Source organism: Diachasmimorpha longicaudata, chromosome 7 (assembly GCF_034640455.1).
Source record: "Diachasmimorpha longicaudata isolate KC_UGA_2023 chromosome 7, iyDiaLong2, whole genome shotgun sequence".
Classification (NCBI taxonomy): Eukaryota; Metazoa; Arthropoda; class Insecta; order Hymenoptera; family Braconidae; genus Diachasmimorpha; species Diachasmimorpha longicaudata.
The window spans coordinates 2,938,400-2,966,399 of NC_087231.1; the positions used below are offsets into that span (position 1 = coordinate 2,938,400).

General features: G+C 36.8%; 1 protein-coding gene and 1 long non-coding RNA gene across 6 annotated transcripts in view; both read right to left on the reverse strand.

The window, feature by feature from the left end:
• LOC135164613 (uncharacterized) overlaps window positions 1-28,000 on the reverse strand; it is a 142,659-nt gene that overhangs the window by 112,517 nt on the left and 2,142 nt on the right. The gene's annotated exons all lie outside the window — the stretch shown is intronic.
• On the reverse strand, window positions 34-28,000 carry LOC135164721 (single-minded homolog 2). Of its 5 annotated transcripts, none has more exons than XM_064125352.1 (8): window positions 27,770-28,000; window positions 9,446-9,772; window positions 7,890-7,978; window positions 7,505-7,807; window positions 5,095-5,282; window positions 4,045-4,151; window positions 1,611-2,126; window positions 34-988 (listed from the first exon to the last, which is right to left on the reverse strand). In XM_064125352.1, the coding sequence occupies exons 2-8, from the start codon at window positions 9,618-9,620 to the stop codon at window positions 99-101; spliced, it is 2,268 nt and encodes a 755-aa protein (XP_063981422.1). In that variant the 5' UTR covers window positions 9,621-9,772; window positions 27,770-28,000; the 3' UTR covers window positions 34-98. The 5 variants fall into 5 exon arrangements, with proteins under 5 accessions (XP_063981422.1, XP_063981420.1, XP_063981421.1 ...); XM_064125350.1 differs by lacking the exon at window positions 27,770-28,000 and adding an exon at window positions 21,952-22,209; XM_064125351.1 differs by lacking the exon at window positions 27,770-28,000 and adding an exon at window positions 20,689-20,979.

A 28,000-nucleotide genomic window follows, 5' to 3' on the forward strand; every position in this document is an offset into this window, starting at 1 on the left:
CAGCGCGAGAATTCCCCCCCCCTCCCCCTACATACAATTTCCCCCTTTAATCAATAATTAAAAACCTAGTAAATAACACGATAGAACGAATCAATGGATTACGTTCCCGAAAATCCCGCGATAAATGAGTATTTCGTGATAGCCTGACGATCATGAACACTCTTATCATCGCACTTCGAGTACATAGAAAATTCATTTCTGTCCTGACAAATGCCAGTTTTTCCAATGAGATTCATAGCCTCGCACTTGCTTCCATTTGACACTGGTGAAACGGGCTCTGACTTTGAAGTAGTTACCGACGTTGTGAGGGGTGTTGCTGTAAAAGTTGGATTATTAGGGGTTGGAGAATTGCCCGGGGCTGTTGTAACATTAGCTCCAGCATCACCAGGTGAATCCCCTTTAACTCCTCCCTGTTGATGTCCATGAACACTCTGATGTATACTTGGTACACTACTTGAGTTGTACTGGTGTGACTCCACTATAACACTCGTGTAAATTGGACTTTCCACGTGTCGTAAATCCACAACATGATGATGACTCGTTCCAGCTGTTGGTGAGTATGTCTGATGGGGATGATGAGGGTGATGATTTTGCATCGTCGAGTTAGCACCGTTACCAACAAAGCACGAGTTATTGTTATCATTGAATGCACAACTTGGATGAACATAGCTAACGGCTGTGTCGGCGTAGCCTTCTGAAGGTGATGAGTGATCGTCCAGCATTTGATGACAATGATGAAGATGATTGTTGTGAGGGACGTTTGGTTGGTAGGGGCTGTTGTTGGTGAGGGGACTTGACAAGTGTCCACAGTTTTCAGGGACGTCGTAGCTACCGCAGGAACTCGAGGGGGATGAGTAGGGGGGCTTTTTCTGCTGGTGATGATGCTGGGGGCTGTTTGGGTGTTGCTGGGCTTGGGGTTGTTGGATGTTCTGATTGTTATGATGCAACAAGTGGGGCTGAGGTCCTGCGTGACCATCGGGGGTCATTGCTGAAAAAATCATCAGACGGTGGAATTAATTTGGCGTAATCATTGGGGTACGAGAATGGGGGGTGATGATTGGTGAAGAATTATGGAATTGGGGAGATAGTTTGAAATTATGGGTAGGTAGACATAATGAAAGGTAAATTTGATTGTTTATTCATATCCAAATCCATTGGTTGTACGAGGAGCAAATATTTATATTCTTTTGCCATTTATGCCACCAAAAAATGTCTTTTTTACGTGTCAGAAAACCTAAAAATCCCTCCCAAGAACTAATTAAATAACAAAAATATACTACGGCCTTTAAGGATGTTTTACTTCCTGTTGGCCAAAATTCACGTTTTTTTCTTCCTTTTTCCAGCAAATGTGCGAGGGAATTGACGTAAAAAAATGTAAAGTTTTTGCGTTTTTTCATAACTGAAAGGCTTACAAACTTCTAAAGTAATGCGATAATTTTCCTGCATTTTTTCTACATAAAAAAATCCCAAGAATAAAAAATAAGGATAAAAACTAAAATAAAAATTCAATCAGTGATTGAATGAGAAGAAAGTGGGGCATTGTATCATTGTCAGTGTGAATGACACAATTAATGGATTTATTAAAGAATTGATTTTTTTTCTAAACTCACCAGCATATTGATAAAAAAGTTCCAGTGGATAATAATTATTGGTATCCTCGTGAATGCTGCCTCCACCCCCTGGACCAGACCCTTGATGTGGAGTATTTTGAGCCGTCGGATAACTCGGCTGATAATGATTCATATGTCCTGATGACATATATTCACCCGAGTTGGAATACGCTGTCTCAGCAAAATCAACTACCTGAGGTTCACTAGTTCGCTGAAGATACGGTGGACTTGGACTGCATTGTGATTCTTCAACGGCCATATCACGAGATATACCGCAGTTTGATGACAAAGGAGCTGATGGTTGATTTCCAGGTATTGTTGATGCTTTCTGTTCTGAGTTTAGAACTAAGTGTTCTGCTTCCTTATCGGATAGTACGTAGTTAACAGATACTATACATTGGGGTCTTGAACTCCTGGAGTTGTTAACGATTGTCACATAGGATTGCATCCATACCCAGCCACCGGATTTCGTTAGAAATCTGTAGTATTTTGTTGTTACTTGACTCTTCAGTAATACTGCAATCAGAGAAAAATAATTGAATTTGAGGTTTTTAACTCAAATTAAATTTCAATTAAAATGCAGATTTTAATGCACTATTTACAGTTTCAATACACTGAGAGAAAAATATCGTACATTTTATGGAGCACATATATTGTTAGATGCGTATTCTTTCGTATAAAAATAGAATTCTAGTGTTTCAACATTTTAATACAACGAAATATTTCGTTGAAAATGGATCATTATACCATTTAACATATCTTATTGTATGTGATTCCATTGCTATCGCCTACAATAAATTTTCAGATCAACAAAAGAAGATATATTCAACTAACTATTAATATTCAATTGAAATATGCAGCGAATACGAATCAATATACGGTAGATTTCGAAGAGCCATTCATTTGAAAATCTTGTGACACAGCCATTGCCGATTTTACGGAAGTTTTTCAGTGATTTCGTGATTTGAATTGATTTCAAATTTGTGATTGTCAAAGGAAGAATTGTTGAAGGACTTTAATTAATAAGTAGAAGAAATAGAATTATTTAATTTAAGGCATCTGTTGCAATTGTTATATCATGACATGCCACAAATGAGTTGAAAATAGTATATTGTCCTTCTAGAAAAAATAAAGGATTTTCTGACTGATTACAAGTGATAATCACATAAATTAAAAAATACTTTACTGTTTGGGGGCGGATGATATTTCAGTCTTTTAGGGACTGAAAAGTGCGATTTGAACGTTGCTTTGCGCGATTAAATGGAACTTATCAGTGCTCAGGGCAATAAAATGACGTCTTTTTTGGTATAATATTCGAATAAGATTCGTTAGTTTCCAATTACACGATTTCGTGCGATGTGATAAATTGCAAATGATCCCGTGATTTCACTGGATTTCTAGCGATTTCAGTCTCAAGGGGCGCAGTGATTTAACAAATGAATGTCCCCTCGGTAGATTTGAGCTCTCATTTGATCGAAGCATAAGATTCATGATTCAAGCTCTCAGAATCATTGATGGAGTCATACAATTTAATTACGCAGTTCCCTAAAAGTGCCGACATATTTCATGACATGAATGAATTATTCTTTCTGTGTAAAAATGAGAAATCGTCACCCACACATGCTCCAATATTTCATTCAAATTCACTCCACAGCTAACCCATTCGGTTCTGCTTGAATTAACACAATTTGAGACAATTTTAATTGACAATATAAATTGAATTAATAAATCAATTAATTAAATTAACTCATTCCCAGTGTAAATGAACGTTGTGTCAAAGCCTCTGCAACATTTCATAAGATTTGACCCCCAAGTTCTATTTTGTAAATTATGTAGTTACTATTTTAAGTTTTTACAAATAAAAAACCCGGAAATTGAGCGGTCCAATGGCCTCTCTAACATCAAAAATCAACGAATTTAAACCAGAAACATTTCAATTCCCTGCGTTTTCCAATTAACAAATAAACTATTCTCACAACAGATATGATAAAAATTCTCAATTGTTTACCCCACCATAATCAAACGATCGACACCAACAAACAGAAATTGAATACGAAAAAAATAAAAAAAACATATCTATAGTATTCCGGATATGGAAAAAGCACGTGCAGGACATTACGACGGATTTGTTCACGGAAGAGCTACAGGGGTGGCCGAGAGAGAGAGAGTGAGCGGACCAAGGGGTTGGAAGGGGATGAAAATGGTTGAGGGATGGAGGGGGGTGAAGTGAGAGCTCGACCGATTAACGCTCGTCAAACTGCGGGTCTGTTCAAACAACGATAGCGCTAACCGCATTTCAGTTTTCTCTTTTATGCTCTATGTACTGAATATTAAATTATGAAACTTTACTACATGAGCTGTATTCAGATGTATAAACGACGTGATTGCATTAATTTTGTTTTAAAAAATGAATTAATCAATGCGTTTCACTTACGTATCTGATGTGACTCTCGAAGGTGCCAAACATCGCATCCATGAACGTAATGGTACAGTGTTTTTTCGCTCAAATCCTGGGGGTCATAGCCCGTAAGGTCTTTCACACTGAAATCAGATATGGTCTTTATTTAGTCATTTTTTTTCTGTCATTCCAATTTTCCTTTTTGTTTTCTGACGATGCAATACATATAACGAAGCACATGACGCAGTTCCCAATGAATATCGTTTTCATTTCAACGCCACCGGGACCGATTTATTTACTCTGAGTGTTGATGAAATAAAAAAAAAGAAAAAAAAATTGTAATAATACGGAGTGGGTGGATATTGAAGTGGGTAACTTGAAACGTATTTTAATGGCTGTCCATCAAGATTTTCCCCATTGAAATTTACGTGGTGTAATTGGAGATCGGTAATAAACAAAAAAAGCTATCGCGGTGGATTTCACCCTCAGTTATGTATGAGGCATTCCACGGAGTTATGTAAAGAATTAATTTTGTCAAGAGAATTTCAGTTGGAGGAACTGTCAATAGGTGAAACACCTTTGGTCGTCTTTGAGGTGGATTTGAGGGGTAAAAATTGAATTTTCTGAGAATTGAAGTGCCAGAGTTGTATTTATTGGGACAACGAGAGACATTATTCTTGTGATTAGAGTAGTTGGACTATTTTACTCGACTAAAGTAGCTTATCGCAAATATGGGTGCACCATTTTTACACATGCAGCGAACATGAACTCTTTTTAGCACCACGAAAAATATGATGTGAGATGCTGTTAACAAGGAAAACTTGTCTCAGTCTCAAAAAAGACAATATTTGCATTCCATTATGATTATTTACATTTATTTTAAAAACGCGAGAGCCTTCATAGGCCAAAGTTGAGAAATGAAATTAAAATATATTAGAATTATTAAATTAAAATATATTAGCTTTTTGTACTAGTTTTTAAGTTTGTGAATAATATACATATTGATTGTTTCTTTCTAACAATAAAACGTGGTTAAACAAAAACAAATCTAAAGTAGCTCGAGCTTAGTATTTTCGTTTAACGCACCTAACATCGAGAAATATGAGTTTGAGATCCAACGATGCACGGAACATGAACATATTGTGATGAAGTTTTATCTCCGTTATTGCTGAGGGTGGAAGGGAGTGACCTACGGCAACCAGACCGATTGTTTGGTACTCCTCGTAGGAAGGGCCACGGGCTATGACTTTTAAATATCCAGAACAGTGAATCACCTGAGGAAGAGAAGAAAATTAGTGGCGAAGAAGTAAAATGTATCGTAAATAAATATCTGTTTCTATTTAATTTTACGTCCCGGTTTTGATTCAGTTTTTAAAATTCGTATTCTAGCCAAGGACTAGATATAATACTAGCTAGGTTGTTAATCCGATGTTGTTTCCTCGAGAGATCGTTCTAGAGTGTCCCTAGCCCTTGGTTCGTCCCGGGTAAGAGGTCTGCCCCAAAGAAAAAGCCCTTTTGCCTATTGGCAAATGCGTATGGATTGGTCCATACGTTGACTGTTTATGTCATACACAGCTCGAGTGGTTCCGTTATTCCCTGGCACGTTTACAACTGGGCGATTGTTGGAGTTAATGTCAAAGATATTTCTAACAAATGGACACATTTCTTCACATGTTGCACTGAGACTTTTGATTTAAATACATAGTATTTTTCAATAATACCCACGGAATAAGTTGTTGACGATAGGAAAGACACAGAGAAAAATATAATTTTGCTAATGATATTTGTTTTGAACAAGCAAATGCCCAAAATTTCGATTGAAAAATCCGCTGTAAATTATTGCCAGAAGAACATTTAATTGGCAAAATTATATTTTTGTCTCAGTGTATCCGGTGACTTTTAATGAATTGTGTAATTAAACTGGACTCCAAACAGGAACCTCATGATTCGATCGCGTGGGGATTCAAATCTATCGTATATTTCTTTGGATTCCCTGAATATTTCATCCCATTGAAATAGTTATCTGAATGTATCGCATACCATCGATCTGAAAGTTTATTGTAGGTGACATCAACGGAATCGCGTGCAATAATAAATTTTCGATTGAATAATAATTCATTTTTACACAAATATATCATTATCTTCGCTCTCTAATGAACCCACAGGTAAAATTAAGATTTCAAATGTTGAAACAATGGGATTCCATTTTTATACGACGGAACATTTATCCAACAGAACGTTTTCTGTAAAATCTATAATATTGTTCTCTGAGTGCATATTATAACGAATGGACGATTTTTAATGAAAAATCAATGCAGTTGGGCTGACACTTTTGTTCAGTTGCAATTATTTCCTGGGAATTCCTATAAATTTCTCTAAGATACATTCGCACACTTCGAACTTCTCAAAAGAGCTCAGCAACAGAGTTGTCAAATGACGATTTAGAAAAACAGATTTTATTAATTTTGGACACACAAATGGGTGATTTTTAATAAAAAAAAAATCAAATCAGTCAAGTTAGAACTTTTCTTCAGTTACAATTATTTTCTAGGAATTCCTTTAAGACAAATCCACGCACTTCGAACTCCTCAAAAGAGCTCAGTAACGGGATCGTCAATTGGCGATTTTCTACAAAACATTTTATTCATTTTGGGCCGTCATGATCAATCGAATGAACTCGATACTAAATCACTAAAGTATAATCATTCTTCCTCGGCGTGAATATTCATATAGTTCTCTCTTCCCTCCGACGAATGCGAATTGCAAAAAAAAAATTCTGCATTTTTCATTAACGAGTTCCATAGAGTTAATAATTTCATTACGATCCCGTGAAAATGCGAGGCTGCGAAAAAGTCCTTGAAAATTAGCAATTTCTATGAACAAAGGGGAAACAACAAGACGCGTAATTGGAAGAAGGGGATAAAAGCCAGTAACTAACACCACCCGATAATTTGCATGTGCATCTGCATCACAGATACGTGAAGATTTCAACCTCGTACGCCTCATATTACCTCCAATGCATTTCTCTCTGCACATACCGTATCATAAAAACAACTGAAGCAAGTGGCACTTGACAATAAAAAAAAAATTATCCATTCCCAGGGTGCACTCGTATGACGACAAATATGGAATTAATTTGTTAGGCAGATTTATTCCCCGACAATATCTGTGAAGTGTTAAATCTGACGCACGTTGAGCCACAAAGACATTTGACTATTCCAAATCATTCGTATGAATTTAATTCAATTGGCCATAGAATTGGATCACTACAGATACAAAAAGCTTGAGCATATGTTCTGCAATTTGGCTCAGTAAACACTTGTCCCCTCTCCCCACCCTCAATCACCCCATCCTTAATGACACGTAATTTACCCCCTCCCCCTACCGCTCACCCCAATTTTATTGCTACATTTTTTCCCGAAATCGGTAACGAGAAACGAGGGAAAGGGAGTGAGAGATTTTGGGGAACAAAAAGGGGATAAAAGTGATTTCTTACCTTCCATCCTGATGTTACTAATCCAGCATTTCTCTTAGCTAAAACGCACTTCATTCTGAGGAAGAAGGCACGCTCAAGCTCGATGTTACCCCGTGCATTTGGCGGGGGAAAGGCACGTCCTGAACCGGGCAGGGGTAAACTCAATACATCGAGCATCTCGTTGTGATCAATCGGGTGAATGTACTCGAATATACTGTTTCCAGTTAATTCAACTTGTGAAAGACCCAGGTGAACACTTGCTGTTTCACTTATGTACATTATTTTGCCGTCTGGTGCAACAACGAAAATAAATCCATCGAGAGTCTGAAAATTGTGGAGAGGAATATGATTTTTTTTTGTCCTGGAGTATCTAATGGGATAATTGATAGGTTGATGTTTCACCTACTTGGAGGAGGTAAGATCCCAGTTCTTTTATGGCAGCGTCTCGAGGATCGTTGATTGTTGGCGTTGGAGCTCCCCATTCTGTTCCTAAACCTGTCGAAATTCGTTAGAAAATTGTGTATCAACCCCTCAAACTGTCAGTGTGGTTACGAACAGAAAACTATACATAATGTTTTAGGTCAATGCCCTCCAGAGGGTGAAGCGTGGGACCAAATTACATTCCGTCACTTTTTGAATTAAAGCCCGGGTGGAATTGTTTGAAAATTGACACATAACCTCAAATTACTGTCACAGATTGCAGCCAAAATAATTATTTAATGCACAGACAGAAATTTTGGATAAAAAATAAACTTCTAGAGGGCGTAACGTAGGAGCAAATGACAGTGAACCACTTTTTAGCTCAAGTTCTGCTGGAAAAATTAGACTTGAGAGGCTAATTTTTGTGATTAAACTAATCCTCGTCCCTCGTTTCGCCCTCTGGAGGACTAATTTTTATCTGCAATTTCTTTCTTTGTAGTTATCAAATCCAATAACCGCACTCTGTTTATTATTTCCGTAGCCTGGTAATTACATGTGATTCTAATGAAACCATTTTTTCAGCAATTTATTTATGATGGTGACCTGTGATCACGTGACCCTCTTCAACCGAACCGTAACGTTTGTCGGAAAAAATAGACATGGAGTTGGAATTATAGCGATAAAATTAACCATCGTCCCCCGTTTCGCCCTCTGCATTTCTAATTGTAATCCAAAATTTATTTTCGTTATTTTCCTCGGGTATTTATTCTCCCTTCCAAATTACAAAACTTCTACGTAATTTTTACTCAATATTTCTTTCCCCATTATCCGTAATTTTAATCGAACCTTCTCCCCTCATCCCTGATAAATAACGAACCGCCGACAGTGTGCCGAGGTTCGGCCAATGTTGGCCCATCCTCGGCCGACTGTCGGCGATACCTCAGTTCGTACTAGCGATGAATTCTCTGATTCCCAAATGCTTTCTTAACGTAAACAACACAAATGACAACCGACAGCTTATCTAATATAGTCATCTCAAAGTAGACACCCAAATCTCCCCAAAAAAGGTACATTAAATCGAACTTGTAAAAGTATAAGGACGCATTTGTGTCTGGTGGTTGTTGGTTTATTCCGGAGGGATGCGGCCACTTGAAATTCAATTGGGGTTTTGAAGTTGAAACGACGTGTAAGGCCGACGGCCTACAAGGTTGAAATAAGTGGTATAGGAATAAGAGGGCGCTACAAAAAGGATGGGACACAGTGCTATTGTAACCGCTTTTACAACAGCCCCCATGCTTTGCTTACAAAGCACACTATGTGTGGCGGTAGGGTGGAAAGAGAGGAAAAAAAAAAACCCCCCAACAATGCATCAAGTGCGCAATCACAGCCATCTCATCCGATACTATTTGCCCTTTACCAAACTTTAAAAAAAAGTGTCGTATGTCCTATCGATTGTCATTGAATAGTGAAGAGGCGTTTGGGATAATGAGGGGAGTCCTGATGAATTGAATAACAGGGTATCATCGTGGTTGGTCTTCTTACCGTTGGGGAATACCGCTCGCATCTTGAGGTAACTTGTTGTCAATCTTATGACACTTGCTTTGTCCAATTGTGATGTTGTTGCTGCTGGCAGTGGTAATAATTTAGCGAGCTCTTGGAACTCGGTGTTTTCTTTTTCGCGCCTCGAACGCGCTGCGTTCTTGCTCTTCTCCTTCATTACACCGCCCTGTGGTTGAGTCCCCAGACAATTGTGGGAGTTTAGCGAGTGATCCTCGTTGTTGTTGTTTAGGTGATAATTTTTGTTATTATTTTGATGATCCAAGTGACGGGGGTAGTGTAGATCCACGGTGTCTGATGGACCACAGTGACCTGTGTTCAGAGGGAGATTAATTTAATTAGTTGGCGAACTCATTAAATTGGGAGGGCAATTGTATTGTACACATTTTCAAAATAATATTGAGATGAATATTCAATAAAAATTACGGATTTTTCCGTAATTGCGGAAAGTTTATGAAACTGTTACGAATTTTTTTCGAAGCTTTCCGTAATTTTTATGTGGGAATTGTGAGAAAAATGACGATATTGTCACTTGAACAAACAAATGCCTGAAATTTCCATTCCAACATCCACTTTCAATTTTTGTCAGGAGAATATTTAATTGGCAAAATTAGATTTTTCGCTCAGTGCAGTTACACGAAGAAAATTATTCAGTAAAAAAAAAACACGGAATTCGCAGTTCGCGCATCCACAACTGAATTTCCTGCGAAATTTTACGTGACAGTATCGGACTTTGTCATTAGCAATTCACACAAAAATTCCAGAATGTTCAGCAGAACATGAGTGACAGTTCCGTAAAAATTACATCACCCGCACGTCGCTGCGTTACACGAGAGAAAAAACCAGTAAAACTTACGGAACTTCGCTCACCGATTACAAAAGTGAATAACAAAATTTGCATGATAATATCGCAAATTTATCTAAAAATTACGAAACGCTTCGAAAAAATTCCGCAACAGTTCCGTCAAATTGTCCTCTCTCAAATGTCCCTTCGTTATTACAAACCCTTCGCCTAATTTTTATCAAATATTTCTCTCCGTACTCCGCACCCTTAACACTTCCGGCTATCACACTTTACTCGAACCTTCCCCAGAACACTACCTTTCCATAAATTCACCTTCCACACCCCGTTCGAGGCTTCTCACCCCCAAAAACTCCCCGTAAATACGACCTTTTGCTTCCCACCTCGTAACATCATTAAAATGAAAAACTCCCAAACGGGGGAGGCAAGCCGGCGGATAAGAGAGCATCTCCCTTGACGTTAAAAATTCCAATGTCCTAACGAACATCTTGACAATGCAAATTAATCGTGAATAATTCATAAAAAAAACTGAAACCTCTGCGTATAATTGAAGTACATGGCAGCGGTACAAAAACGCAAAAGGTCTCCAAGTCTCGATGGGGCTGTTTTCTCAGCCAGTCTCGAATGCACCGTCACACCAAGACATGAGAGTTTCTCTCACTGATAAACCGTAACGTCGTATCCCGTTTTTATTTTTTTTTTTACTAAAAAAAACAATTTTTTTCTCTCTTTCTCTTCGTCTTGCCAATTCACCTCGACTACGGTCTCTCAGTTACCCACAATTTCTCACACTGAATTCGCGGAACACCCATTGGCTGCCAAGCACGATGGCATATGTATGTGCCTATGTATTTGTATATTTACTACCTAATTTAGCTGCGCTGAAAATTATCCACGGATTGCATTCGCTGTGTATACCTTCGACTAGACGAACTGTTTTTTTCTGGAGTGCCTGTTTCTGTCGCCAGCTCGCAACGTATGGATCACTCCCGAGAACAATATTCGAACCAATACGTCCGTGGCGTTCAATCATTGGTGCCATTATAATGTATTAGTAAATAACAAACGTTTCTCAATTTTTTAAAAATATCTAAATCACAATATCATCGATTGCGTTTATTGTCACTGACTGATCCGTCAAAATTCAAATAATTGATGAACCGATATTGTTTTTTTTTTAATTTCACGGCACGTCACGTTTTTATGAAATTGTTAACGATTAAATGTTGTAAAAAATTGTTAAAAAATTGAATGTCAAGGCTGGAAGGGAGCCTCACGATTCGACCACTGGCACTTGAGTTTCTCGACTGGTACCAGCATCGGGAGGGGGGAACACGTTTTAGCTGTGGATTTTCGAGATGTTTGATGGACCCAAAAGGGGGTTGTACACAGCACCCTCGGTGTGAAATAGGCTCCACCCTTGTGCGGAGCAAACGCTGGTGTATGAACGAACACTGACGGCAGTCTGGTGTATAGTTATGGGTCTGCGGAAGTGAGATAAAAGGGAGAGAGGGGGATCAGAGAGAGGGAGAAAGTGTGGGAGAGAGTGGGTAAATCTGGGGAGGCTGGCATAGCGCATTTACCTTTTTTGTTGGATGACGGGCTACGGGGTGAGGGAGGGAGAGTGAGAAAACGAGAAGTAAGGAGGTTTTCGGAGGGTGTGAGGTGGCGGAGGGGCGAGGGGAGGGGGGGGGGAGAATTTTTAGAACATTGTCAAGGGAAGAAAGGTGTGAGAGGGCTCAATGGAACATCAACTAATTGGTCTGGAGTATTCATTTTTTTCAGTAAAAGGTTCTTGTAAAATTATTTTGGGAATCTGTGACGTCACGGGATGTGGAATGCTATGTAAAATTGGGGTGGTATATGTGGAAATTTTTGAGTGGAGGGGCGAGGGCTGAATGGAACATGAACTAATTGGAATGTGGAAATTTTAAAGATGAGACAAAGCGCGCGTTGTTTTGATCCAAATTTGGATTGAAAATTTGAAAATTGAATGAATTGTGAATTTAAATTAGTCGCTTTAGAGGAGTGAACTACCGAGTAATCCGAGGAGTAATCAGTGCGACAGATTTTCGAGATATCGATAGTATCGATGTTGGTTTATTTTTAGAGTAGAACTAGACTAATTATAAAAATCATGAGTGAAAATTGGAAAAAAAAATAAAAAAAGAAAAAAAAACAACAATGTATCAAATGAGAAATGTACCACTTCTGAAAGTGTAAATAACTCCTAGGTTGGGTTCATCACTTTAAAATAATAGAAAAAAAAAAAAAGTGAAAATTGGAAAATTCCATGAGTTCGGGATTCAAATGAGCCGCCTCAGGTGACTGAACTATGAAAAATAAGCATGAGAAACTTTCGAGATATCGATATCATCGATGTTTGCTCTGTAACGATCAACATCTTGATGGAGAATTTGAAAATTAAATGAATTAAACGAGTGGGCCCCATTAAATATCTCTGAACCAACGAAGAATCAGCAATGGACTTTGTAGATTTCGATCGTCTCGATGTTTGTTCTTTTAGTGATTGGATGATAGGACAATTGAACAGAGAAATAGTTTGTTTTCCTTCAATCGTTTTTGCAAGATGCAGGCGAAAATTAAAGGGAAAACAGCGTCTGTAAATAATTTCTCGGGGAAAATCCCAATTTTTATGGCAAACATGTGTTTTGCTGTGTCGTATTTCAACAGTCGGTGCGCACAGATGGGAAGGGAAATAAACCCCTGGAGACAGGTAGGCGATATTTAATACGAAACATGTGTTGGTACTTTTAAAAGTTCTGGGTTCAATGACTACACCGGGCTCGTCTTCGAAGGTACCTAGTGTTATTTATTTTGCACCTTAAATTTTCAAATTTTCCCAGATGAACCTGCTGTGTTCTTCAGTGACAGGTATTAACCTGCGAGGACCATGTGGTTTGAGATATCTTACTTATCTTTCTTAAATACATGATTTACTCATCTTTTTTGTAGTTTGGGGAAATTTAGGTAATGGAATCCCTTGACACTTTTAAATTTTTGTTTCAACGAGCTGATCATTATCCGGAGATGAATATTGTGTCTCGGAAAGGGTGTGAATGCTGTTTTAGGGGACCAGTAGGGATTGGGTATTGAACTGGGGGAATTCCCAGTTCTCGAGAAAGATTGGCTTTTTTCAGGAGAATTCCACACAGAAGTTCAACCCAGAGATTTTACTGGGATTATTCAGATGGATAAAGCTGCAAATTTAAGTTACTTTGAAATAGAAACTTCGTTAAGCTCTGAACAAGTACAGAGCCCTGAAATAATTGTAGAAATTTTATTTGGGGAGAAAGAAACTCGATGATTTCCTCCCTACGCAACTATAATTGCTTTCCACCATATCATATAAGATATTTCCTACGTTCAACGGGTCTCTTACTTGTGAATATTATTAATAAATTTTTTTCAAAAATGCCAAATCTGTATTTAAAATAGACTATAAAATAATTTATTGCAACCTACTATACCATCAGTTTCATATATTGTGTATATCTGTGTATTTGTTGTAGCATAATAAACCCACCGGTTTCAAAATGCTTAAATTAAAAAAAAAATGTTATTTGGGGATGAAATTAACTCCTAGCTTGTCAATATTTTAAATAAATAAGTATATAATTAAACAAACAAGTAGGTCAGGTCCAAAGAGACATAGAGAGAGAGAGAGAGAGATCGGTGTCAATTACTATTTCATAAATATTAATTGATATTTTTCCTATAATTTTAATTCCCTATTGATATATTTCCTATAATTTCTATTCCCTATTTGCTATAACTTCCTATTGACTTTAATCGTTGATTGAATTCTCTGATGTTTCAATTACTTCAACAACTAGAAATCGCGAAAAAATATTCTTCAATCATTTTCCAAACGTCAATGGGGTTGAAAATGTGATCAATTGAGGAACTAATTTAGAATCCGAATCACTAAACTGTTAATTAGGGCTGTGATCTGTGATTATTAGGGCAGTTCTGCTTAGGAGTTGAAAAATTGTTTGGATGCTTTTTTCGATGATGAAAGAGCTAGCGATGTGGGGTGTTTTGATTTTTATGATGTAATGATAATTTAATGGAATTCAATAAAAAAAATAATGAAAGTTATCTACCAATATTTTATCGAAGAATATTTTGTATTTTCATTTGTGGACTTGAGATTTAATTAGCTCATTCCCGATAGTATCACATGCATATTGCTATTTTTTTTTACTTTTTTTGACGCATTAATAGGGAGATATAATTATTATTTGGATTTTTATAAACCGTAGATTTTGTTGTTTTTACTGCACTGTATATTACAATATTTGGGAAGGGTCCGCTATTAGGAGTTTCGTACTCTCAAAAGATAATAAAAATCATTAAAGCTGTAGTCGTATAAAATATTTATCCACATTTTTTTCTTAAATTTTCATAATGAATAGTTGAAAAAAATAGCTGGAAAATGATCATTTTCTGTTTGAAATTTTCCGTTTTAAACTTCAGACAGAAATTTTTTAAATTTGAGTGACTTTTCATGTGTTTAAATGGTGGGTCACAGATTACAATTTTGGAAAAATCAAGGGCTCTGTAGGTTTTCAAATAAAAATTATCTATAATAGAAACCGCATCTCTGAATACAGCCAAAAAGAATCCAATAAAATGACCGTCTTCTTCTCGAGGAATAATTACAGAAAGTTCACAAATTTACCTAATTAAAACCAGTTGCAATGGAAAATCTATAATTATAGTTTATCTGCCCATATTGTCAAAAAATGCTTTAATCTACGCCATTCTACAGTTTACAAACTTTTGCAAAAACTGGTGGTGCCCTACCACCTTCAATTCCCGACCCCTTCAACCTAAATTTTGATAAAAAAAATCTCGAAAACCCCCACTAATCCCCTCTCCCCCTCCCCATTAAATTTTGATTGTATTTTCATTTTCCACATAACACAATAAATAATCCTCAACTCCTCACCCTCCTCAATCCATAAATTAAAATCTTAAAAAAAAAATATCCCAACAACAAAAACAAATATCCCACATATACCAGTCTCGATATATTGTCCAACTGTTCCCCAGTTCGTGACACGTTGAATAGCTTGGCATTCCTGGTCCAGGACATGGGGTGTACACGACCTCGCAATCGTACCACGGCTTAACTCTTGTTCCACTCCTCGCGCTCACCTACATTCGTAAAACTTGGTGTTATTTTTTTTTCTCTTTTTGTCTCTTCCCCCGGTCTCTCCCACCTACTTTTACCCACTCGGCAGTTTAGGTTCTCCTCCCTGACTATTTCAACTCTCGACACGTATAACAAGACAGCGTTTTTGGTTATACGCCCCAAATACACCCCGAGAACTCCATCCGCAATGTCCATCCCCTTCTAGCCCTTGCTTCCGTCCCTGTGTGGTCCAAGTTAAAGCGTCAACGTTTCGACATTTTTTCCCTCGTGACCCCCCCCCCCCTCTCTCGTTCCCTTTCCGGGTGCGGCAAAGACACAGGGCCTTACGTCGACGATTCATCACTCTCCCGAGAGCACCCCCTCCCCCCTCTATCCCTTCCACTGGAAAAAAAAACGCATTCAAACTTTATTTCACCTCTGCGTGTGATCATGCATTTTAAGTTGCGCTTTAAACTATCCCAATTTCCAGTTCGTGCCTGTAGCAAAGTATTTTTTTTTCCTTTCCTGGCTTCCTCTTTTCCGCCACATCCTTTATTGAATGAATACCACCCTTGTGTACAGTCATTCCCGGAATTCCTTCCGATTTCATAAGTCATGAAGGGCAATACATTTTATTGTTTTTTATGCCGCCTATTTTTTCGACGGAAGTTTAGGCTCAGAACGTGTCCGAGAATCGTTTCGGGGTCTTAAACTTTGGCAATGTTTGAAGAGAAAAAAAATTGGGTGTATTGGTGAATGAGGATTTTTATTCGGATTGCAATGGTGGGTCTTGAGTGGAGGAGAGTTATCAGAATATTTTGATGGGTAAAGGGGTGTGCGTGGAGGGGAGGGAAGTGCGCCGTTGAAAATTGGGGTGATTCGAGGGAAAGGGCAGTGTAGGAGAGTTTAGGGAACTGTCACGAAATTTTTTGGCGATTAATGGAACCTTTGAAGTGTGTGAAGATTGAGGAGGTACAATTAAATGTCAGTGGATTAGAAATGACTGAAAACTCGGTAATGAAGTGGGGAATTGAGATAAGTTGATTTAGCTGTCAGTCGAGTTTTTCCGCAAAATCTCGGGATTCGAGGGAAATAGCAAAATTTTGGTTATGACGTTTATTGTAGAACTCAGTTCGCTCTGCAAAAAAGGTATCAACAAAAATTTTGGAGGAACCATCAGCTGGTCCAGAAAACGACAAAAATGTGTCACATCATCATCGACAGAAGCAGAGCTAGTGGCATTATCAGAAGCGTCCAGAGAATCAAAATGGATAAGAAAACTTCTGATCTTCTTCAATGAAGAACAAGATGAGCCTGCGACGATATATGAAGTCAACCAGAGTTGTATTAACAGTCTGAAGGGACCAGGCACTAGCAACCGTTCAAAACACATTGACACAAAATACTTCAACACCAGAGAATTAGAAGAACGTTAAATAATTCGAGTGTTATATTGTCCACCAGAAAGAAACGCAGCAGATATGTGTACAAAACCATTGGGGCCTACCAAACTGTCAGCACTTGTCGAGATGGTAGGACTGAAGGATTGGAAACAACAGAATGAGCAGAACGATCATTGAGGGGAAGTGTCGAACATATGACGAATACAATGAGTCTTCTATTAGTTACCTACACAAACAGATACGCCTAACTGGTACCAAATGTATCTTTAACCCTAAAACGGTGCACTGGGGTACAAATATACCCCACGCCGTATTTAGGGCTGTGTGGAAACGAGAATCCTGCATTTATCGACCGGAAACCCTAACCATAATTCAATTTGATTTTGATAAATTCCGCAATTCCACTTACACAGCCGTATTCGTTATTAAAAAACGAAGAAAATGATGTTACAACATTTTCCAATTTTAATTTTTATCTGCGAAAATTGCGGGCTAACGCGTGGGGTACGTTTGTACCCCAGTGCAACGTTCTAGGTTAAGAAAAGTAAGTGCAACGTTCTAGGGTTAAATACAGTTAGTCGAATTGATAAAGCCAAGTGGAGTTGACGTGGTGTTTACATTCTTTTAGCAGTCTTATTATGTCCTATCATTTGATGTCGTCCAATCATATTATTAATTCCTCAACCTAATTAGTTCTACTGACTCTGTACACTTAATAATTTTCAATACTGTCTTTCCTAGATTCCGAGATATTCATTAAAAACTGGTCAATAGTCGAACCTTTTTTTTTTTTATTTAAGCATTTTGAAACCGGAGGGTTTATTATGCTAATAGTCGAACCTGACTTTTTTGGAATTGTTTCTTGAATTTTCAAAATGTTCATTCATTGTTATTATTCCATGACCTTGGGAAATGCAATTCCATTGAATACATCAGAATTAAACTCATCTTTTCGAAGCAACATATATAAAAATTGTCTAAAATTATTTGAATAAATGAGTCGATGAAATCATTGTCAAACAGGAAACGGTTTTCTGCTGGAAATTTCAAGAGTTATTTTTCCATAGCGGAATAAGAAACAGAGGAAAATATAGTAAAGCGGCTGGATTATTTGTTTGGATATTCAATATTTTTCATTAATAACAACTGAATAAACCGAAATATCTAGTCACTTTTAATTAATTGTGGGAATAAATAGTATAATTCAAACCTGATGATTCGATCACATGGGGGTTCAAATCTATCGTATATTCCTTTCGATTCCCTTAATATAGTTATTTGAATGTATCGCATTCCGTCGATCTGAAAGTTTATTGTAAGTGACCTCAACGGAATCGCATGCAATAAAAAATTTTCAATTGAATAATAACTCGTTTTCAACCGAATATGTCATTATCTACGATCTGTAATGAACCCACTGGTGAAATTAAGATTTAAAATGTTGAAACAATGGAGTTCTATTTTCACATGAAAGAACCTGCATCGAAAAAAACATTCTATAGAATCTGCGATATTTTTTCCTCAGTATACAAATGCAAATCCATGTCATCAAAGTCGTATTGTCCTTCATCTAATCGCTTTCAATAAATTATCACAGAAAATTTTGTACTCAGCTACGTGACGATAACCAAATGTTCTTGTCAGCAGCTGATCGCCTTTAGAAATGCGATTATTTTTCCTAAAGAAGCGAAAGAACAAAAACAATGTTGATAATTTTTAAAAAAATCTTCAACAGTGTTTTCAAGACTGTCACGTCTCGAAATGAAAAATTTTTTGATATGATGTCACACTGAGTTTCTTTTAAAATATGTCCAACAATGTTCCATTCAGGGAGAAGAATTGCAAATTGGAAAGAAAAATTGGTAGACAAAGTTATCTGAATGGTTTCCTGCACTTTTACAGCAAAAGTTCTATTCAGCGAGGAGTGCAGCCGTTGGAAAGAAACTGAGACAGGGGTATGTAACAACTGAGATACATATGCTTCGAGGTAGCCAGCCACACGATAACATAACAAGCAAGAACATATTCTGCTGACACTGCTACCTCCGACGAGTGGCAAAGACTTGAGTTTTTGTAGCGAGCGAGCTAGCTCATTTACAAAGGCGGTGATAATCGACCCTTGTTCAATGATTGCTTGTCTCTCCTCCTCTATATAACGAACAAAAAATAAGGGGAAAAATTCAGACGACGGGAAGGCGGCCGGCTCAATGTCGGCCGCCTGACGGCCCAACGTCACCCGCCCGACGGCTGTGCCAAGGGGGTGGAGCGAGCGAGGGGGCAAAGGCTCCCCCTAACGCCGATCTTGTGTCTCATAGTTATGAATTTTTGTGGATTCATTATAATATTTTTTTCATACAACTCCAGAGTCTGATTGAGCAGATGCATCACACTTGGAATCAAAAGGGCCGCCGTCCGCAAGGGATGAAAATATATTATCGTGAACTAAAATATTGAACAGCCCGATAATAAATTGCGTAAATCGACGAAGACGTTTGTTGGATTTTTCATGAAATAAATAAATAGAAAACAAAAATTAGTTTCATTCTCTTCTGAGTGTTTATACTTTAAATTGAAAAAAACATTTTTATGGACTGGAATTTTTAGAAGTGTGAGGTATGATGTTTACGTTTAAGTATGGAGACAAAGTGGAATGAATAGGACTCTTTGAGAGCATGTGACTAAAAGGTCTAGGGTGTTGTTTCCCTTTGTAAATCTAGTTAGTTCCTCTAAGGAGTCGGTACAGAGCGGATGTGTCTTCCAAGTACAATTATGTGAGTTACGTTATAAACTAGAGAAATAGTTTCAATTATTTCCAGAATTATTATTTGAAATAACCCATTTCCAATAACATCCCTCATCAAAGTTATTATTTTTCCAGTGGGTTTTCCTCACTGAAGTCACGCTACAAAAATTCTGATAACTTATGATCTACAAATGATTCACCATTTGCGATCACACATTCCCTGATGTCTGGGGAAAGCGCCAGTCCAGATTAAACCCTCGTCCCTCGATTCCACAAAGAGGAAAGTGAATGGCAGAGATTACTATAATAGCGCTGATTTTACCACCATAATATTGTGAATAATAGTAGAAATTACATTGCTGCATAGTACCCAATACCACGCGACTACCATAAAGATTACTATTCGCTATAGTAATCATGGAAAATTATTATGGAACATTTTACACGGAAAGAAATTTTGGATAAAAATTAGACCTCTAGGGGTTGAAAAGTGGGAGGAAATGACAGTTAACCACTATTTTGGTCAAATTTTGTTGGAAAAATTGGACTTGGGAGGGTAATTTTTGTGATAAAACTAATATTGTCCCCCATTTCATCCCCTAAATGTATAATTTTTACATAAAATTCCTTTCCGTATACCATTATCCCTATCGCAAATACTACTATGCGCACATCGAGCTCTTGACCACACTCAATGTAGTGGCAACTATCAAACATAATAATAGTTACCATAGTTATGAGAGCTATAGTCGTTCTACTATTTTTCTCATTTGTTCACGTATTGTTTATCGTTTACTATATAATACAGGCGGTATTACTATCTTGCGTGGTAAATTGTACCAGCCAACTATGGGATCCCTTACTATATACCATAGTAATCGTAACCATGTGAAATTTTTTTTTACTACATCTATCGATTCCATTGCCATCGACAGTCTAACTATGCCTATGACAACCGTTTCTACCGCATATAGTAGGTATTACTATAGCATAGTAGTGCTTGTTAATTTATAGTTACTCTTACTAGCCATAAATATTCACATAGTTTCCTTTATTATGGATCGTTTCTTTGTATATTGGACTAATTTCCACATTTTAAAGTTAACTATGAATACTCACATTTGTAATCACATTTCCCTCCTCCCTCAAAGCCAAATAGACTGAGCTAACTCTAAAAACAAAGTAGACCAATAAATCACGAGTAATAATCACTGAAGCGTAATGTGACTTCACGATATAAGAGACACGAAACGAATCACACGGTTTTAACACTTTGACACATTCGCACCACGCTGTTACCCCCACCAGTCGGATATTTTCCTTCCTAGATCTCCAATCACATGTCCCGAGAACTTGAATCACGTTCAATAAATCATTCACATCACTGAACATTTTGTTGGACTGTCAATTTAAAATTAAAAGCATCTGGATCACTAACTCAGGAAACAATTAGAGAAAAAAAAACGACGAAGTTCTAAAATATGTGGACTCACGACACGAATTGCTTGACAATTTTATTTAAATAAATAAAACTGTAGACGATTTTTTTACGATTAAAAAGTTTGCATATGCAACTGATAAAAACTATAACAAATATATATATATATATTTAATAATAAATTATACGCAAATTATATGTAACAAAATTTATTTGTAAATATTTCAAATAACCATTACTATGTTATAGTAATGATTACTATATGCTGTTGTGGCGGTTACCATAGGGAATAATAAGACTCGTAATAGTAATGGACTGGATATATGGTATAACATACAATTTCGCATGATAACGTGTACTATGGTATATAGCGAAGAACTCCATAGTTATAGCATGTAAAACTTACCACAGGTGCACGGGAAAATTACTATACAACACAGTAATAAAGCTTATATAATGTTGTTAACAATAATAAATACTTTGAGATATGGCCGGATGTGCCAATAGTTTCATTTGCGATATTCACTATGGTAAATCAGCCCATAATAATTTACCACGCTTACTATAGCAAATAATAATCTTTACTATAATCACATAGTATTATTTACTAGAGAGCAATGTATTTCTACTATTTTACATGATCCAAATTACTATAACAATCACATGAAAAAATCCTTTGCCACATTCTTATGGTCATATCTATATTATATACTGACAAAAAAAAACAAATATTCATTAATTACAACAAAATTTACTTGACATTATTTAACCTTTACTTGACCTGTCTTATGGAAGCATTTATTTAGATTTATTCATAGCAACTAATTATATTGGGCAAAAAAAAATTCCTTTGTCAATGTAGAATCATCTCTACAATTAACTTCTCTTCATGTGCTATTTACAAATCTAAATCGCATTAGAATATAAAAAAAGATGTAAATTACCTAGTGTAATATTGATGACAGTGTACATAACCCATTATATGGGCTTTAAAGAAATGAAGAAACCTCATGAAGAGCAGTAGCAAGCGGGTCAGTCTCGACTAAATGTTTCAATGTTTAGACTACGTGTGGTACTCTCGCACTGCCGTTTCTTTATTCTCAACTTTATTTTTTTTTTCTCGAGCTCTCTCGCCATCCACAATCATATTTCGCAGCCCGGTCACAACGGGAAGTCGCTCGGGCGTTTTTAAAAAATCAACCCACAACTATAAACAATAATCATATTCCCGGGCTAACAATGAGATGGATATTTTTGAAATTGTTGCAAAATACGGAATTAACCAACCGCGTTTAAACATATATTTGCCACACGTGACAGGATGTTTTTTTTTCCATTTCCCTAAACAAGCGGTTTTATTGCCGCAAAATGAGAACGAAGAAAGTAAGGAAAATTATTGTGAAGCAATAAAATAGTTGTTACTACCCTGGCAGGAGATGAGGAATGGCCGACAGTGGGCCGACATTTGGCCAATGCTGGCCGATAGTCGGCCGACTGTCGGCCATTCCTTATCTCATGCCAGGGTAATAAAATATATTGGTAGATCACATATTTCTAAAATGTAGGAACTACTAGAGCAATAGAATAGCCCTTAAATTGCCAAATAACTTGACAGAAATATTAAACAACTAGAAAAATATAACTAAAATTATAAAATTGTTCAAATGAACATTATTGTGAATTGTACGAATGAAATTATTAAATAGAATTTACGTCATGTTATTTAGAGAATTTAAAATAGGTACAAATAATAATGTCGTAAGGAGCAGTTGGTCGTCAATGCGACGTAATAAATATAAAAAAAATAAATAAAATAAAGGAGTTGAGTTTGGAAGAGTTGTAGAGAATATGGATGACGATACAGTTGAAAAAATAGTTCACCGGGTGATGTTTGATGGACATCGACAGCTGAGCGGAGTCCAAAATCGTTTTTGAGTACTGAATAAACTAAAAACAAGGAGTTTGAGTTTAATATTACATTGGAAAAAGGTCTTTTCTGGCTCGAAGACTCTATGGAAAATGTTGCGGAAGGAAGGATCACGTTTACTTGGGTGATCGCTCGTGTGGCTTTTTCTACAAATGAGTTTAGGAAATGACACGCCCCTTTGCGGCTGTGACACCGATGGGAATGAAAGATAATGCATCGGGTGTGTCGGTGAGATGTAACTTGAGAGGGTATCCAATTTCCTTCACAAGTTGTCGTAAATTAGGGACTAATTGTTTTATACGTGTTAACACGCGCTGAATACCATTACTAACACATCGAGTGATTGATAATTTCACTGGTGTCTTGCATTAAAAACCGTAGAAATTGTTGTTAGAAAATAACGTTAATTGGAGAGTTTCTGATGATTTTGTCGTTGATTTTTGATTTTTTGAGGGTTTCATCACGTGTCATTTAATCCTGAGGAGTAATAGATCCTGAACTAAAAAATCATAGACTATTTTACGCTAGAAAAAAATGTCCTAAAAATGAAGATTAAGCCTAGGAACAGGACGACGGCTCTATGGCGATGAATCGGCATTACTATAATTTAGATCATTAATGTTTTTAATTGCCTCTACTTATTATGGTGTTGTAATATTACAGTACATTTCATCATGAGAATCACTTATTATGGCTTTTTTTATTATGTAATGAGTGTAATTCATTAAATTTTTATTTATTTCAGGAATAATTCACCATCGTATGATTTATTATATCAATTTTATCGGAACTCTTATTCTCCTTCAGTTTTGATTTTAATATATTCATTTGATTGGCGTTTGTTTAAAATATTAATATATTGATTATATTAATATAATATTGATTTTCTTATTATTAATCCTCCTGAGTTTCATACGCTACTATACAGGTCATTCCCCAGGTAGGAAATGCCAATGTCCACGAAACGGGCCAGGTCTGGCACGAGACTGGCTTGCCAGATCTGGGCCACCAAGCTTGGCCCGAGGCATGGCCAGACCGGCAAAGAGCATGGCTTGCCAGGCTTGGGTCACTAAGCTTGGCCCGTGGTATGGCCAGACTGGCAAAGAGCACGGTTTGCCGGGCTTGGGCAACCACGCTTGACCCGAGGTATGGCCAGACTGGTAAAGAGCATGGCTTGCCAGGCTTGGGTCACCAAGCTTGCCCCGAGACATGGCCAGGCAGACAAGGGGCATGGTTTGCCAGGCTTGGGTCCCATATGGAACAGCATTCCAAAAATTGAATTCTCATGGGGAATGTTCCTTCACTAAATTTTTCGTCCTTTGATTCTCCTTCTTCCGAAGGTACCATTATTTCTTCTGAACATACTATTTCAGGGGAAAATATGCGTGGATATCACCGTATACCACACATTCTATGACAACAGCCCGTAAGATGGCGTGTTGAGTAGTCTGATTGTGGCAGTAGACATGAGTGTCGTGTGCGGCAATTTATTATTTTAATATTACTCTTTTACTATTGTAATATGTCTCAGAGTTCATATTCACGGGTTAAAAAATACAGACATTTTCATCAACTGAAGAAAAAAGAATCTGTAAACGTAGAAGGCGCTAAAGAAAAAACTCCGGATTACAGTGAACGCAATAATGCCGATGAGGAAGAGGTTAGTTTGCCAACAGCCAATGAAATAACTATCCGTAGTGGATCTATTGTGGATCAAATTAGTGGAGATGTCGATGTTCGACATCTCGATGATAATGCTAGTGCTTGTGGTGATAGTTGGTCGGGTGGTGATGGTGATTGTGGCTCGTATAAGCATCTTAATGATTGCATCAGTGAATCCAATAGCAGCGTTGGAGACAGGGATGAACCAATTCTTGGGGGCTCAGGTTGTGATGGTGATTCAGATGACATTGACAATGATTTCAACAAAGTATTCACTGACAGCATTGGAGACAAGAATACACAAACTCTGGACAAATTGGAACCGCGGGGAATGGAGCAAAAAATTAATCAATGGGCAGTGAAATTCAGAAGAGCTACAACAGCAGAAGCAATCGATGAATTGTTAGCCATTTTAAGAAGTGAAGGTTACACATCAACGCGTTTCATTGGGCAGAATATATATTAATATATGAATATTGTTTAGTATTCGGCTGTCATTGAAGTATTAATTATATTTATTATATTTCTCCTGGCGAGGTCGGAAATCCAGAAGATGGAAATAACAATTGGAAAATGTGATGTATCTTAGCATAATAAAGTATTTTCTATGTCATTTCCTCATAAGTTAGATCACGGGAATAAATATCCGTTGTTGGTTCAGGGATTAAATATTATGTCCAAAAGTTTAAAGGGAAAAATAATAAGTGGATTTTTAATTTTTAAGAAAAATTCTAATGAAAGTAATTTCAGCCATTGAGAGCTGTTTTCAGTATTTGGTGATTCAAGTCAAATAATATTTATAAGGTTGAAGTTTCACAATCGGACTGCGTCCATATTCCCCAAAGATTTCAAATTTAAGGGTTGAAATTAATTAGTTATATGTAATCCTATCCAAGACTTTTTTATATTTCTAAGTTTGTTTGAAAGAGTGAATATAATAAGCAATATTATATAGAACTAGCACACAATCAATGCAACTAAATATCATTCTGTGTTCCGGAGTTGCAGATGGAGAAGACATTATTGTAAAAAAAGGACGTCTTTCCGAGATGAAAAAATAATTCTTATCAGGATAATTCGTATCAGCAATTGTCTATGGATATAAGAATTAATTCTTATCATCCATAGCGGAATAAATTATCCATAATATTGCTATTATAATGACTGTTTTCATGCTTGAATTGAAGCACGATAATTTATCAATTCTAAACTACTAATTTAAAAAATAACATTGGTGCGTTATTTTGTTGGATATTTTGTTAATACAATCTTCGAATTCTGAAGACTGACTGCTAATATTATTAGATTGTAAGAGAGAGTTTATTAAGACTTAATATGGTATGTCGTATTAAATTTCGGATTCAAATGATCTACGTAGATTATTTATTTTAAAAGCGGATGAAAATAATCCACAAAAGATTTTTCTACAATTTATACCTGCAATCATTTTTTTGAGTTTTCATATTCTGTTCGCGGAAAAATCTCATAGTTGTGATTATCTTTCATGAAAATTGGAGATACAAACACTGCATATCTTTAACTGTTCAACCAAAATCGGATGAAAACATGTACTATGTCGATAGGAGGAAAAAAGTTTTTGATTGGCTGAGTTTTTTTGTCAATAGATTTAATAAATTTAAATATAAGTTTTGTCACATAATAAAACTGTTTTCTGTATAATGTTGAAGGTAATAAATACATGTCTGCTTATCAGATATACCGTTCATATATTTATTGGTGATTCTGAACCCAATACAGGCAACGGTTGGAGCCTGGCCACAGCTCTGGTCGTAAATCTGGGCCAATTTCGGGCCGAATGGTCAGCCCAGAATGCGGCCAAAGTTCGGCAATAGGTCTGGGCCAATTTCGGGCCGAATGGTAAGCCCAGAGTGCGGCCAAAGTTCGGCAACAGGCCTGGGCCAATTTCGGGCCGAATGGTAAGCCCAGAGTGCGGCCAAAGTACGGCGACCGAAGTCTGGCCAAAGTTCGGTCCCAGGCCTGGCCCCGTGTTATCATCCCAGGGTCTAGCCAAGTTCGGCGCGAGTTTGGCTGGAGCCCGGGTGCCGAGCTACGGCAGCTCGGCGGCCGTGCTTGTACCAAGGTTGGCCCATTCGTTTTTTCCTACCTGGGTCGGTAGTTGAATTGATGTTATGCAGTTGTCAATGTGCCTCTACATTTTGTGTTAAATGAGAGTAAAGAAATACTCTTTCATAAAGAATATTTGTTAAACAAAGTTCTGATTGTTCTTATTGTGACCACCGTATATTCAGATCATAATTAATTGTACTTGTGATGAAATGTACTTGTAATACAATTGTTTTGAGACAAATTCTGCCTGCAATGAATTGTATTGTGATGAAATTCGCATAATTAATTGTGCCATAATTAGTAGAAGTACAATTCATTTATGGAGGAAATCGTTTATAAATCACAAACCTATTATTCAAATATGTATAAATATAAAACGCGGAAATAGGTAAATAAATAGGATTCATTATCCACGAAATGCTAAACAGGACATTAATCAATTTGTCAATGTTAAATTTTAAAAACTTTTGTGGGGATTTTGAATAAATATTCACAATTGAACTTGAAAGAAGTTTTAATTGAATTTTTAAAAACTTTTTTTTCCACTTCCCAGTCAAACCATCCGACGTGACTCAAATTTACACCAAAAAAATTTCTATTTTCTTTTAATTATTCATTCTTCTAAATTTTTTATTTATTGTTCCAGTGAAAAATCTGTTGAATTTATGCGAATTCAATGAAATGTCAACCATCAAGTCCAAGCAATTTCGGAAATTTAATTGAATAATTTCGAAATTATCAAACTCAATTGCACTTAAAATTCCAAATATTCAGAATTCAATCGCATTTATTTATGATTTCATCTATTGTCAAGAATATTTGCAGCAAAACCATTATGATTTACAGATAACGCAGTTTTGTGGTCCCAAAACGCCACAAAAATCACGAAACAATAAACAAAAATTTTATAGATCGCAGACATTTCCATTCCCGAACCAGAAAAAAAAATAATAAAAATTAAAATTGTGGAAGTAATTTTGTTATTTGAATTCTTTCCGTCCTCAACCAATCGAAACTTATGAATCGATTATTTTCCATTACTGTGTCTCATCAGTGATCGGCAAAATGAAGACAATGATACTCACGAGATGACGGAAATTCTCAGATAAATCACAGGAATAGACCAAAGCATTTTAATCCATAAGTATCACTCAAATTTAAGTCATTAAAATGATTTAACGCTCATGTTATCGTGGAGTGTTTTCAGTGATACGCTCACATGTTGTTTTACGATAAGTGATTTAAGCCACTCATTCATACATTTGATTAATAATTTATTATCACATAGGAGAATAGGTAACGGTCATTGAGGCAAA